The 14,934-nt window shown below is 39.6% G+C and overlaps 1 protein-coding gene across 1 annotated transcript; it reads left to right on the top strand.

Annotated features, from left to right (window-relative positions):
* The first annotated feature begins 7,736 nt into the window (after positions 1–7,736).
* LOC124867713 (zinc finger protein OZF-like) lies at positions 7,737–13,364 on the top strand. Its single transcript, XM_047364293.1, has 2 exons — positions 7,737–8,159; positions 10,968–13,364. The coding sequence occupies exons 1-2, from the start codon at positions 8,018–8,020 to the stop codon at positions 12,119–12,121; spliced, it is 1,296 nt and encodes a 431-aa protein (XP_047220249.1). The 5' UTR covers positions 7,737–8,017; the 3' UTR covers positions 12,122–13,364.
* The last annotated feature ends 1,570 nt before the right edge of the window (positions 13,365–14,934 follow it).

Below are 14,934 nucleotides of genomic sequence, written 5' to 3'. Positions count from 1 at the left end.
TGGGTTCTGGTTGAGTTGCTTCAGCGTTACAGTACGATCTCGCCAGTATGAACCCACAGCCGAATCCCGATTGGTGTTCTAAAGTAGAGGGGGCTATTACTGGCCTAGAAAGAAATGTCCAGGAGCTTTTATGAGGACTTTCTTCTCTTAAAATCACCCAGGTCCAAGCTAGTTCCTCAGTTGCTCAACCACTCCCCTCTACTGTTACTCCGACGGCTAACGCAAACAACGAGCCTAAGCTTCCCCCCCTGAGCGTTTTAATGGGGATCCTGAACAATGCAGACCTTTTTTGACCCAGTGTTCCCTGCTATTTGAACTCCAGCCCACTGCCTTTCCTTCGGAACGGGCCAAGGTGGCCTATACAATCTCTCTACTGTTTGGTAAAGCTAAGCTTTGGGGAACTTCTGAGTGGGAGAATGATGCTGACTGCTGTGACTCATTTATAGAGTTTTCTGATGAGATGAAGAGGGTTTTTGATCCTATTTGACCTGAGAGAGAGGCTGCCAGGAGACTGTTCTCTCTCAGACAGGGCTCTCGACCTGTTACTGACTACATGATCAATTTCCATGCCTTGAAGTCTAGTTGTTTTTGGAATAATGAAGCCCTGTTTGACATTTTTTACCAGGGTCTGTCAGATGATATCAAGGATGAAATTGCTACTCGTGACCCTCCCAAGACCCTCGAGGCCTTAGAAAGGCTGGCCACACGGATTGACCAACGCCTTCGTGAACGTAAGAGGGAGAGGTCATCATCTAACTAACATCATCTAACTAACTTGATTAATGATGTTTTAAGGGACATGCTAAACAGATTTGTTTTTGTATACCTTGATGACATCTTAATTTTTTCAAAGGATCTTTCTACCCATATCAAACATGTTCGTGAGGTTCTTCTCAGGCTTCTCCAAAATAAACTATTTGTTAAGGCCGAGAAATGTTCATTCCATCAATCATCTGTATCCTTTCTGGGCTTTGTCATAGCTCCTGGCAGAATTCACATGGACCCCTCAAAGGTGGCCGCAGTCCTGGAGTGGCCTGACGCATCCAGTTTGAAGGAACTTCAAAATTTTCTTGGGTTTGCCAATTTTTACCGCCGTTTTATCAAGGGTTATAGTTCTGTGGCTGCCCCTCTTTATCAACTCACTTCTATAAAGACTCAGTTCAAATGGTCCTCAGAAGCCAAACAGGCCTTTGACAAACTAAAACGTCTCTACCTCAGCTCCTATTCTGTGTTTTCCAGATTCATCGAACCCTTTTGTTGTGGAGGTTTATGCCTCGGAGACTGGGGTCGGCGCAGTCCTGTCGCAAAGGTTTTCAGACAATGCTAGGTTACATCCTTGTGCTTTTTTTTCTCGCCGGCTTTCGACCTCCGAGAGAAACTATGATGTTGGGAACAGAGAACTATTGGCAATCAAACTAGCGTTAGAGGAATGGAGGCACTGGCTTGAGGGGTCCACACATCCTTTTACTGTGTGGACAGACCATAAGAACTTGGAATATCTCAAATCTGCCAAGAGACTTAACCCACGCCAGGCTAGATGGTCACTATTTTTTAGTAGATTTAACTTCACCCTAGCCTATCGACCTGGCAGCAAGAACATCAAGCCTGATGCACTTTCTAGACTTCATCAGTTTTCTGTCTGTCCTTCTGATTCTGTTGATCACGACTACATCCTTTCCCCCAAGACCAGGCTAGCTCTTACCAGTATCGAAAGCCTGCTCAAGAGGAGTCATCAAAGAGAACCACCTCCTGTTCAGTGTCCTAAGGGACTTCTGTATGTTCCTGAGGAAATGGTGTCTAAAGTCCTTCAGTTCTGTCATGGCTCTAAACTTTTCTGTCACCCAGGTATTACTAGGACCCTGGCAGTGGTCCAGTCAGGTTTCTGGTGGCCCACACTCAGAAAGGACACGCGAGAGTTTGTGTCAGCATGTACCACCTGCTCCAGAGTTAAGCCCTCAAGACGCCCTCCAGCCGGTCTACTAAGGCCTCTTCCTATTCCACACCGACCATGGTCCCACATCTCTATGGATTTTGTCACCGGTCTACCTCCTTCTCATGGTAACACTGTACTCCTCACTGTGGTTGACAGATTTTCCAAGATGACCCACCTCATTCCTCTCCGCAAGTTACCCTCAGCTCCTGTACTCGCTGATGTAATAACCCGAGAGGTTTTTAGACTTCATGGCATTCCCCGTAACATCGTTTCAGATAGAGGACCTCAGTTCATTTCCCGTTTCTGGGGTGAGTTTTGCACCCTTCTTGGCATTGACGTCAGCCTTTCTTCAGGTTTCCATCCTCAGACGGACGGCCAGACAGAAAGGATGAATCAGGAAGTTGAGACCAAATTATGCATCCTATGCATGGATGCTCCCAGTCGCTGGTCACAGAATGTACCATGGGTGGAGTACGCCATCAATGGATTACCATCAAGTGCCACAGGTCTTTCACCATTTCATGTTGTTTATGGCTATCAACTGCCTATTCTCTCTGTTCAGGAAGGGGTTACCCAGGTTCCTGCTGCCCATTTAACAGCACATCGTTGTCTCAGAGTCTGGAGAAAGGCCAGAGCATCTCTCTGCAAGACCTCAGCTATCTATGCCCGTAATGCCAACCGTCACAGATCCCAAGCTCCAAGATACCTGGTGGGTCAGAAGGTCTGGTTATCCACTAAGGATTTACCCATCAAGGTAGAGAATCGCAAGTTGGCACCCCGTTTTGTGGGTCCTTTTCCTATTGCCAAGGTCATTAACCCACTAGCTGTGCGTCTCAGTCTACCTTCTTCATTACGTGTGCCCCCCACTTTCCATGTCTCCAGGGTCAAACCTGTAAGGTCATCCAGGTTTTGCCCTCCTTCCAGACCCCCTCCACCCCCCCGACTCATAGATGGAGCCCCTGTCTTCACTGTAAAACGCTTGCTACGTTCCCGACGTTGGGGCCGGCTATGGTCCTGAGGAGAGGTCTTGGATACCTTCTCGCCTGATCCTGGATAAGGGCCTTATCTGCGATTTTCATCGCCGACATCCGGACCAGCCCAGAGCGGCGTCAAGGCCCGCCCCTTGAGGAGGGGCTGATGTCATGATTCCAGCCCTTCAGCTCCACCTTGACTGTGCTGCTCCTAACTTTTGGTTAACCATTCTCTTGTCTGGCTGCATTTTGGGTTCTGGTTGAGTTGCTTCATCGTTACACCATCATTTTATTCTCTTTATTTTATTTTATTTAAATTACCTCTGGTGTTTGATTTTACAATTTGATTTGTTTTTCTGTGTCTGTATCTGTGTTTATTTTCTTTGTGATTGTATTGTAATTGTATGTACAGCACTTTGAGTGTCTCGTTGCTGAAAAGCGCTTTATAAATAAACTTACCTTACCTTACCTTTAAACCCCAACACGAAACGGCTGAGGTGGGGTCAACAAGCAAACCCACCCCAGCCCACCGCCTCTCCCCGTGGGCCTCTCCAGAGTTGAATAGACGAGGCCCCTCTCGAGGAGGTGGGTTCCAGAGCTCCGCTGTGCGTGGAGGTGAGCCCGACTATTTCTGGTCGATATCTCTCGACCTCCCGCACAAGCTCAGGCTCCTTCTCTCCCAGTGAGGTGACATTCCACGTCCCTAGAGCCAGCCTAAGCATCCGGGGATCGGGTCCTTCGTCTGCCGCCCAATCCTCTTTGCACTGGACCCTCACGGTTCCCCCTGCAGGTGGTGGGCCCACTGGGGGATGTGCCTCGCATCACTCCTTCGGCCTTGGCCCGGCCTAGTCCCGCGAGGAGCAACCCAGCCACCAGGTGCTCTCTGACGGGTCCCGACCCCAGGCCTGGCTCCAGGGTGGGACCCCGGCTCCGCCATACCGGGCGACGTCACGTGCCTTGTTTGTTTAGTCCTCATGAGGGTGTCTTGAACCGCTCTTTGTCTGACCTGTCACCTAGAGCCTGTTTACCATGGGAGACCCTACCAGGAGCATTTAAGCCCCAGACAACATAGCCTCTAGGATCATTCGGGCACTCAAACCCCTCTACCACGTTAAGGTGGCTGTTCGAGGAGGGGTTGAGATTTAATACTTACATTCACAATTTAATGAACACAATACTCTGACCCTTTTGAATCCTACACATAAAAAGAGACCAATTGAGGTATGGAAAGACACTAAAACAAACACTAGAACAAGAAACCTAAACTAAACCAAGCATTGTTACAATAATAGCAACTCATAAAACTAGTGACCCCATTCTTAAATATAATAAGGACTTACTGCATGTTGTTTTGGGTCATGGCAAATTTACAGCTTTGTAAGAAGTCCACAAACTTTCTCAAGTCTGCCCTATCCTTTCCTGTAATCCTTGGCCGTATAGGTAGCTTGACTCTAAAGGCTTTAGCAATGATGAAAGGCTCACCACAGTGTTCATTAAGCATATTCCTGCTGAATCATACGAATCTTCAGAGCCAATTAAGAAGTAGCCCTCTAAGGCTTCTCTTTCAGGTCCACCAACATTCTTCTGTAGAAAGAATATCTTTGATTATGCATTTATCCTCCTTTGCAACCATTTGGAGTTTTTTTCTTTGTTGTTCTTGTTCAGACGTGATCTGTAGAGCAGCTTTTGTTGCAGCATATTCTGCAGCAGCCTCTTGTATTTTGGCTGAGGAGACGATGGACACAATGGTGTTGGCCTTAGATTGACTGAGAGCTGAAAATGTGACACTAGACTTTGGGGATACGAATACAGAGCCGGCACCAGGCCATATGATTTCTTCACTTGCTTCTTGTATTTGAGATTGATTGTTTTTCACAACAATTCCAGCTATAGCTGCACACTTGTCTAATGTACAATGCATTTCATGAGGTGGGCTGTCAGTTGTCCTGTGTTCAACATAAACAGAATTCAGTTCAGCTAATTCCTTTTCTACAGTGCTTATGTTTTCGTGTAGAATGTCATTTGGATCTTTCTTAATGACAGATTTTTTTTGCAACTTTAGTTAATGCTTTCCATCTTTCATAAATGTCAAAACAAACTTGTAGCCCTTTTAACTTGTCTTTGAGGAATTATTTTCCTCTTTCTGACAACGTGCGAGTTCTTTCACTTCTACGTGGCTCTCTTTGCACTGCTCTAAACAGATGAAACCTGTTTCTTGCAGCATGTTCTTGTCAGGTTTTGCCATTTTCAGTGTTCGGAGTTTGGTTTGTAATCCACGTTTCATGTTTTTGGTCTGGTCCTGTTTTCCTGCAGCCTGCTTTCACACCTGTTCACCGTTTTCCTTGATTATCAATTCTCTCTGTCCATTGGTTCACCCTGTATTTCACTTTGCATTTAAGTCTTCAGTTACTATTGTTCTTGGCTGGTTCCTACTATGATGTCTGATTTTTTTCCCGTGTCCTGATCTGGTTCTGGCTCCATAGACGCCTGGCGTTCAGTCAGCTGTTTGTGTTCCCTGCTTGCCTGACTTTGAGAAGAGAGTATTAAAACTCATTTTACTTTCACTTACCTTGCTCCTGGAGTCATCTCTGCACATTGGTCCTACCACAAACACCACTACATGACAGTTCTGCATCACTTATCTTGTTCACTTGTTGCTGAACTTTTTAATATCCTTGCACTTATGTGTCAAATCGTAATGAATTGCTTATTTATTGATAAAGTCTTTTTTTTAACTTTTACTTGTCCTGGAAAATGAATTTGTCCTCTTTATGCTTGCATTAACTTGCATTAAATCCCTCTTGTTAACTGGAATCACTGTTGGTGTTAGGCTTTACACAGCTCCATATTGTTTCTCCAACTTTGTGTCACACTTCCACACATAAACTGTAATGCATGGCTTCTGGACATCTTCATGAAGACACGGACAAACTTGTGTCCATAAACTTGCAGTGACTTGTTGCTGCTTGATGTAATGACGAGATGTCGCCATCAGATGGCTGGGAACCACGCAGGTCGGAGTTTGACAATCACTCCTTTCCTCTCGTCATTCAAGACTTTGTTTACTGACGGCTCAAAACGATGTTTTATTGTTGTTTTACAAACGTAGCTTGACATTGTCTTGATACAACTTACATAAACGTGCCGCCTTGGCCACCGTCGAACTAAGAACCAACATAAATTGCACTAGTTACAAATAGACACAAACTGGAAAATTTAAGTAAAATTTAATTGAAGTAATGAAAGTAAATACAGAAATGATGAAAGTCAACTTAAAACATACCACACTGGCTGATCCGTTCTTGAGAAGAGAATTGAGGACTTGTAATGATACTTATAAGCTTATAAACTTTTTGTACACATGTATACATGTACTGTATGTTTGGGTTCGCTCACTCAGCATCTTGTGAACTAATAAAAATAAGAAATAATTGTTTGTAGCAGCTTGGAGCAAGAATGTGTTGTTTGGCACTTCTTGAATGTGCAAGTAAGTGTATAGTGTATATACAGTTCAAATACATTCATTAGTTGCCATTCGATTGTAATAATAATCTTAATAATAAATTAATAATTTACTAAATTGTGCTCAAGTTGCAGGAACAGTGACAACCAGGAACCCCACGTCAGACGCCATCATGGATGTGTGTGCATTCTTGGAGGCGCCTCTACTTCCAAAACATGAAGATCCTCTCAAGTAATGGGAAATTCAACCCTTGTGTACCCCAGATTTAGCAAGCTCATGGCTAAGAAGCTTTGCATCGTTGCAACCGCTGTTCCATCTGAGAGAATTTTCTCCAAGAATGGCCAAATTTCCTCAGATACCAAAGAGGCCTTAAGCCAGGGCTATTTCTTTTGTTTGAAAGTTTGCATACTTGTTTTAGCTAATGCTTACAGTTACAGTTCTGTTGTGTGCCTTTTAAATAAAAAACAAATATTAATCTTATTTAATACAGATGATTATACTTTTTTGGGGAATTTCACCCACATATGCTAGGTTTCCCAGAATTAATATATTCAACCCTATATTAGGAAAAAAATTACTTGTTCTTCAAAATATCAGCTGCTACTGCTCCATGCTGCTCACTTCGCCTCCCGTTGTTTCACTCAGTGCCATAAATACTGTAACTATCTGCTCCGGTCCGGTCCACTGCGAAGCCGGAAGAAGCTTCAAGAACCATATGCAGATTGTGCAGTAAAAGCCAGTGATAAATGCAGTGGAAAAACAACTCATTGTGTGGACGTTAACCCAGTTAAACTGCTTCATTTCTTTGTTTATGCATCCAGATGTTTTCATGTGTTTTGTTCTACAACGGGTGAGTACACTGAGTGCAGCAAAGCCACATTTATTGCTTAGTTTATTGCATTTAATGTTTAAATGCTCAGTTTATAATACCTTAGTTAACCCAGTAACTGATCTATTTGATCTAATGTAAACAACTGCTAATATACACACGTGTATCTATAAATATGTGTGTATTTATTAATATAGAGAGACCTAGACGAAGTTTGTTTTTAGTGAAATTTATGACCACGTATCTCAACAACTGTTCATTTCAGTGGCATCAATTCATTTTTTTAAATTTGTTATCAATGTTTCATTTCCATAAGGTGGAAGCCCAGGGAGAGGAGAGACAATGCATCCTAAGAGAAATATGAGCAATAAAGAAACTTTATGATAAAAATTTGAAAGGATTAAAGACACGTTTAGCAGAATAGACACAATGAAAAAAAGTATAGAGCAAACATTTACAAATTATTATACGATTTTTAAAAAGAACTCAATTGTGTAGTAGAATTTGATTATATAAAATAGATATTAATCCATGATGAACCACACTCCATACCAGTTGGAGGCGGTAATGCACAGCTTCAGTTTTTTCCAACCGCAAATAAACCTCAGAAGAAGAAGATACCGCGCATGACCCACGTGACTTCCGCCTTCAGGTTCTTTCCATAGAGGTCTATAGGAGAGTCGCCTCACTCTCTATTGTAACGCCCTGAGTTCTCCGTCTGATGAAAAATAAAGTAACGTTGCTTCGCTGAGTTTGGATGAAAGAGCTGTAACTGTTTAGGAACCGTTAAAGGATCGTTAGAAGAGAAACTAACAACAGAGATGTGGAGGCAGCAGCTCAAACGGTGGCAGAGTGCAGCAGAGGGAGAGATTTCTAAGACGGCGACAAAAGACAAAGAATATAAGCTGAGTCACGACATCATGGATGCTGGTTTCAACCCCAGAGTTGTGCTGCACAGATTAGGTTTGTATGTTTTCAGTTGGGAATATTTTTAAGGTTACTAATGGATTGGCTTCTTAACCATAATGTTGTGTTTTGTGTTTCTGGTCAGGAATAAAAGTTCTACTTTTTAATAAAAATGGAAAAGTTTAGTTGTATTTCTACTGCTTGTCTACAGGACAGCGAAGTACGTTTTCTCCTAAAATAACAGGATATAAAACAGGTTCCGCAGTGTAATGGTTTGACTATTTTAACTGGTGGCGAGATTAATTTGTTGAAATCTTTGCGTGTCGCAGATGTTTCTAAAGGACAGGTGGCTGCGTCGATGCCTGATTAAAAACGCTTCAAGAGCACCGCCGTTGACCATAACCAGTTCAACCTGCGACACACTATATCCCGTTCACATCTAAATATACTAGAATCAAATAATTGAAACTGTGAACAGGCTGAAATGGCTTCTTTTTTTTTTTTTTACCACCATGTTCTAGGAAAACATCAAAGACACTAAATTCACAGTGAAGGAGACGTTTTTTATTGAAGATTTGTTTAGAAATATTAAGCATAAGCGCATTTAAGCATAAATTAAAGCAGATCATACAAAACAACAAAAATACAGGGAATAAAAAAAAATACAAAAGGAATGATGCTATGATCTGTGCAAGTTCATTAAGGGTCCGTGAATATCCCATATTCATCATTTGCTAGCAGAAGAGATTGTGCGTTTTTCCATTTCATCAATTTTAGAGCTTTGAGGCAATTGTCCAAAAGATACTTCTTAAAAACATAAAAAAGTGTATTAATTTTCATTCATTTGGAAGTGTGGATGAAGCAGTTTTGGATTAACTTGCTTGTGAAATAAATTTTGTTGGCAGTTTTTCATCCTAAAAAATCACATATAAGTAAATTCTTTACCACCCATTTTTGGTATTTTGGTTTAGTATGGAAGATTTTAACCACTTTAACATCAGACATTCAAAATCTACAGCTTTCAGACCACCATCTTCATAGACTTGAAGTATTTTAATTTTTTTATGTGGTGTACCAGGTTTTTTCAAATAAAATTGAAGTTCAGCTGATTAATAGTTTTAGTATATTTATTAAATATGGAGAGAGAATATGCAGGGTAAAGACATCGGGCAAAGGACTCAATTTTAATTAAGTATATTCTTCCAAATACTGTCAGGTCTCTGTAGCCACATATTAAGGTTGAATTTACATTTTACAGTTTGCTTTTGTGAATTTAATGTTTCATGATTAATTTCTTCCTTGGTTTTATAAACCCCTAGATATTTCACCGACTATTTGATGAAGATGTTATAGGCATTTGCTAGGCTACAGTCATGTATGGCTATTAATTCACATTTATTACAGTTAGCTCTGATGCTTTGGTAAATGTATCAAGGAGATCGAAGATTTTGGGAAGTTGTTTTAAGGTTGTTAGGAAAATAGTGGTATCATCTGCTAGCTGACTTATGATCATCAATGATCATCAAAATCTCTAGTTTGGGAATATCTGAGTTTTTTTTTATAGATTGCAAGAAATTCTACTGCCATGATGAATAAAAAGGGGAGATGTTACAGCCTTATTTAACTCCTGGTGATGTTAAATTTAGGGGATGACCCATTGGGGTAGCGCGACGAAGCTATTTGTGTCATTATAAAATTATTTAATATATTACAGAATTTGGGCCCAAATCCAAAGCTCCTCTGGCTTTTCTTTCATAGATATTATCAAACGTGGATCGTAATGTTAACCATTTATTTTTTTTAGCCTCTGTTAAATTTTATTTTTACTGATCAAATGTATTTCATTTGTGTTGTTTTCTTCTTCTTCTCTATATTCCTTAATTATTTGGCTGAAGGAGATTGAAAATTGCCATATTTTGTGCTTCATGAATTCCTATTTTCGAGTGTACGACAAAATAGTCATCCTGTAAAATTTCTTGAGCTGCGTTTACATCTTTCCATATTAAGCACTCTTTCTTTGAGTGCAGCATTTTCCTTCTTTATGTTTGAGTTTTCTTTTTCCTTCAGCTCCACACAGTAACACATGTTAGCAAACAGATTTAGTCTCTGCTCCATTTCTCCGCTCACGTGTTGTTTATACCCACCACTCTCTGTACCGTCTGTGTGTTGAAAGGAGTTGATAAAGAAGCTAATCCACCGGCTTCCTGCAACAACACGACTGAAATTTCCATAATAACCACATATTGACTGTGAAGCGCAACTCCTCTGCTTTCAGAAACCGTTGTAATTTTTCAGATAGTTCAAACTGTCACATATTCACGGTAATTTAAATTACACTTGTCCAAATGTGTTACTGATGACACGTTCTGTGTTAAAACACTTTATCACTACTTGTATTAGGTTTTTAATCAACTTACATTCCAGTGCCTATTAGTTTTAAATTTTATCTTCTGTGGCTTTTGTGCCTCATTGATCTGATTTTATCCAACTGAAAGCTCTAAGAAACAAAATTATTAGTTTAAGCACAAGAAACGATCAGATGACACATAGGATACTGTTTAATACTGAGAACTTTGGGTCAAAGTTATCGAGGACATTTGATGTGAAACCATGTAATTTTTTTTATACAATCAAAAAAGGTACAGTTTGATTTCTAACACTGTCTCCTTATTGTAAAGAAGGGGATAGAAGTCCTTAGGACTGTGCAGTAAGGTGACTTTCCATCAATTAGCTGCAATTCAAACACTAAAGATGATGTAAAAGTGTGGCTTGTTCAAAAAACATTCAGTTTCTAAATCTTGTTTGAGCAAAAGCAGCATCAGTAAAATAATCAACATGCATAATCTGTTTCAATGTTTCCTGCAGATGTTAAGCAGATCCTGATGGTTGAAGAAGCTCCTCTAGACCACAGACCTTGTGATGACCTGCATGACCCAAAGCCCCCACACATAAAGGAGGAACAGGAGGAAGTCTGCACCAGTCTGGGAGGAGAGCAGCTCAATGGGAAAGAGGAGTTTAATCCCATCAGGTTTCCAGTGAATGCTACTCCCATAAAGAGTGAGGATGATAAACAGTCCCTACTGCTCTCACAGATTTATCAAGACAAAGTTAAAGGCAGAGAGCTTCCAGAAGAGAACGATGGAGGAGAAGAATCCATCCGGTTACAACATCATGAAGATGGTTCCATTTCTCCACAAACTGAAGACACTAAGGATGAAGAGGATGATGATGTAGAGCACCACAGAGAAGAGAAACCTTTCTGTTGTGATCTTTGTGGACAAAGATTTAGCCAGAAATCAAGTTTAAACAGACACACTCGAATCCACACAGGACAGAAACCTTTCTGTTGTGATCTTTGTGGACAAAGATTCAGTCATAAAGGATATTTAAACAGTCACATTAGAATCCACACAGGACAGAAACCTTTCTGTTGTGATCTTTGTGGACAAAGATTTAGGCATAAAAGAAATTTAAACAGTCACACTCAAATCCACACAGGACAGAAACCTTTCTGTTGTGATCTTTGTGGACAAAGATTTAGCCAGAAATCAAGTTTAAACAGACACACTCGAATCCACACAGGACAGAAACCTTTCTGTTGTGAACTTTGTGGACAAAGATTCAGTCATAAAGGATATTTAAACAGTCACATTAGAATCCACACAGGACAGAAACCTTTCTGCTGTGATCTTTGTGGACAAAGATTTAGCCAGAAATCAAGTTTAAACAAACACATTAGAATCCACACAGGACAGAAACCTTTCTGTTGTGATCTTTGTGGACAAAGATTTAGGTATAAATTGAATTTAAACAATCACATAAGAATCCACACAGGACAGAAACCTTTCTGCTGTGATTTTTGTGGACAAAGATTTAGCCTAAAAGCCTATTTAAACAAACACATTATAATCCACACAGGAGAGAAATCTTTCTGTTGTGATCTTTGTGGACAAAGATTTACACACAAATCAAGTTTAAACAGACATATGAGAATCCACATTAAAGGGAAAATGGCTTAGCTATAAATACTCGCTCAAGCTGCACGGCTGTTTGGTGAGACATTTCGATGTCATTAGAGGCAACAGTCTTCAAATGGCTTCAATGTTTCTCTGGGGGTTAATTTATATATTTTTTATGTCTTTACTTGTATAACTGGAATTTCTTTGCCAGGTAAGTTTTATTCACTATATTTAGTCTTTTGTTTAGATGGAGCTGTAGCACAGGTGTGTTTTCATGGTATGTAAATAGTTTTACGGTTTTAGATACAGAATCAGGGCACCTTGCTGTCATTAGGTCGACCATGAACTCCTCTGTATACCAGAGTATCTTTGAGTCAAGGTTAATCAGCTGAAGCTTGGATCAAAGTGGATCATCAGTAGGATAATAATCCCAAACAAAGCAGCAAATGTAAAAAGGATCGACTTATAAAAAGACCAAATCCTGACTGAAATTCTAGGTTCTAACCAGAGCTGTGCAAAATTGATGTCGGCAAACCTCAATGAAACGAGTCAATGGTGAAAAGAGGGCCAAGATCATTTTTTTCTGTGTCTGAATCCCCCAGTCAATTACAGCTCATAGGTGTTTCTTCCTCATGTCAACACATCCTTGCTCAGTATGAAGGACTGCTGCAAAGTCAATGTCTTTATGCAGTTAGCTGGGCTTTCTTAACCTTTTAACCTGACGGACCCACCATTGGGTTCGGTTGAGACACAGAAGAGAAAATGACCGGTTTAAAGGTTCTGGACCACATTTGATGGATCGGTGATGGATCAGTGATTGATGTTTACAATCACCCCGACCCTCCTCCTCCAGAACAAAGAGGCTCCATCTTTGTTCAAAGAGGCAGTTTATATTGGACTGACTAAAGGCTTGTTTGATTCAGAATTGGTCACTATCCACTTTGCTGGACGAGTTTGTGTCACAAACAAGGAATTTGATTTGGGTTTCCAAAATCACAACATATAAAAAACATTTAGAGAGATAAAAATAAGGACAAGGAGCAGAATGTACAAGTGTGTGTGTGTGTGTGTGGGCTGGTATGCAGCCCATCATAATTTTTATATATGTCTATATAAATAATAATAGGGAAGGTTGTGAGTGCTGTATCCTTAGTTGTTTTCAGCTCAGTACTGAATGTTTTTCATTGATAGTTATTTTCTGTGAATTTGTATGCATTGTTTTTTATTGAATATTCTTTATTGCACATTGGTGTACATCGTTTGTCATGGATTATTCTTTTTTTCAATAAAAAAGGACAATTTAGTTTGATTTCTTTTTATTATATTGATTTTACGCTGTGTAAAAGGATATGTTTTAATGATACACAGAGTAAATGTTATTACCAAAGACTTTGTCATATGCTGAAGGAGTCCTACAATGGAAATCAGCATTTTTGGTCGACCAGATTTTCTTTATTACGTAGAAAACACATTTGGCACAGTTTTAGCCCATTTGGCTAAATTGTGCCAATATGCCAGATCCACCTGGCACATTGCCTACTAAAACATTTGTGGAACAAATGATTCAACTGATTCAGTGCAAATTTGCTGCAGTTATAGTCATGATTTTGATGAATACAATCTGAAGCTTCTAGGTTTTCAATAGGATTTTCATGGTGTTTTGCAATGTTTATTAATTACAAAGAATTGGCAGGGCCCAAATAATAGATTTGCTTTGTTTAATACCAAATTAAACAAATATAGTAACAGTTGCAATAAAAGTTCCACTGGAAAAATAGAATTTTATGTCTTACCTCACAGATACTATAGGTTTTCATTTAGATTTTATAACTGTGGAGCTATTCTTGATTCACTTCAGTTTGTAAATTTAGGTGGAAATTGCCTCTAAAACCCTTAGGGCATAACAGGTTAAAAGGATAACTTTTAAATAATTGTCATTATATCCTGAATTTGAATTCATTGTCTTACAACTAGGTTTGAATTATTTTTCATGTCACTGAATTAAGTCTGGTCTATGTGATCAGATGTATTCATTTCATTTGATTTTTCTGTATAAAAACTGGAGCTCTTTGTCTGATAAAGTGCACTCAGGTGAAATTTGTTAACTGGTATATAAATAAATCAAATATTAAATTGAATACAATATTTGAGTTTTTAAAGAAGATACTATCTTGATATTTTTATTTGAGATTCTTGTCTATTTTACATTTATAGTATTTTTCTGTGTCCATATTTATCACTTTTATAGTCATTCATTGTAAAGTCATAACAGTTTAGTCTAATGGTGCTCTGTAACAGATTCCAGATTAACGGCAAAGAACTGAAATTGTATTGGTTCTGATGTAGAAAGAAGCAGTTTAGACTAAATGCTAAAGTCCAGAGGGTTAATTATGTAAAAAAAGAGTTGAAACTACAAAGGAATCACAAACACAATGAATTACATTATGCTCATAGCATGAAATAAAGAACAAAAACGCTTTCTCTTCTAAAAGTCAGTGGAACGAAGCACAAATGCTCAAAAGGCTATTTAGTAGCATACAAGCTAACACGTTCATCACATCCACAAAACCTACAAAATAAACTAAATGGAAAAATCATATGAATGTTTCCCAGTTTAAATGATAACATACCGACAATGCAGCCAGATAGCATGAGATGTGTACAAGGTTTGCCTAAAAATCAATGCCGAAGCCCAACTATGTGCCAGCTTTCTCAACTCTGAATAAGCTACGTTTCAAGTTGACAAAGTCATTATGGGTAATACAAAGGGTCACACCAAAATGGCATCATTGTCTCACAAATTGCCCTGCTTTAAACAGCGCACAATAATAAACAGGCAAAAAGTCGGCACCTGGATTTAACTAAGCAAATAG

Source organism: Girardinichthys multiradiatus, chromosome 5 (genome assembly GCF_021462225.1).
Source record: "Girardinichthys multiradiatus isolate DD_20200921_A chromosome 5, DD_fGirMul_XY1, whole genome shotgun sequence".
NCBI lineage: Eukaryota > Metazoa > Chordata > Actinopteri > Cyprinodontiformes > Goodeidae > Girardinichthys > Girardinichthys multiradiatus.
The sequence above is the reverse complement of the archived record's forward strand: the minus strand, read 5'-3'. Positions and strand labels throughout refer to the sequence as shown.

Bases quoted from the DNA above. Each gene is read 5' to 3' on its own strand.
- LOC124867713 (XM_047364293.1), top strand. From the start codon at position 8,018: ATGTGGAGGCAGCAGCTCAAACGGTGGCAGAGTGCAGCAGAGGGAGAG. The intron at 8,160-10,967 runs GTTTGTATGTTT...TGTTTCCTGCAG, and splicing joins AGTTGTGCTGCACAGATTAG to ATGTTAAGCAGATCCTGATG.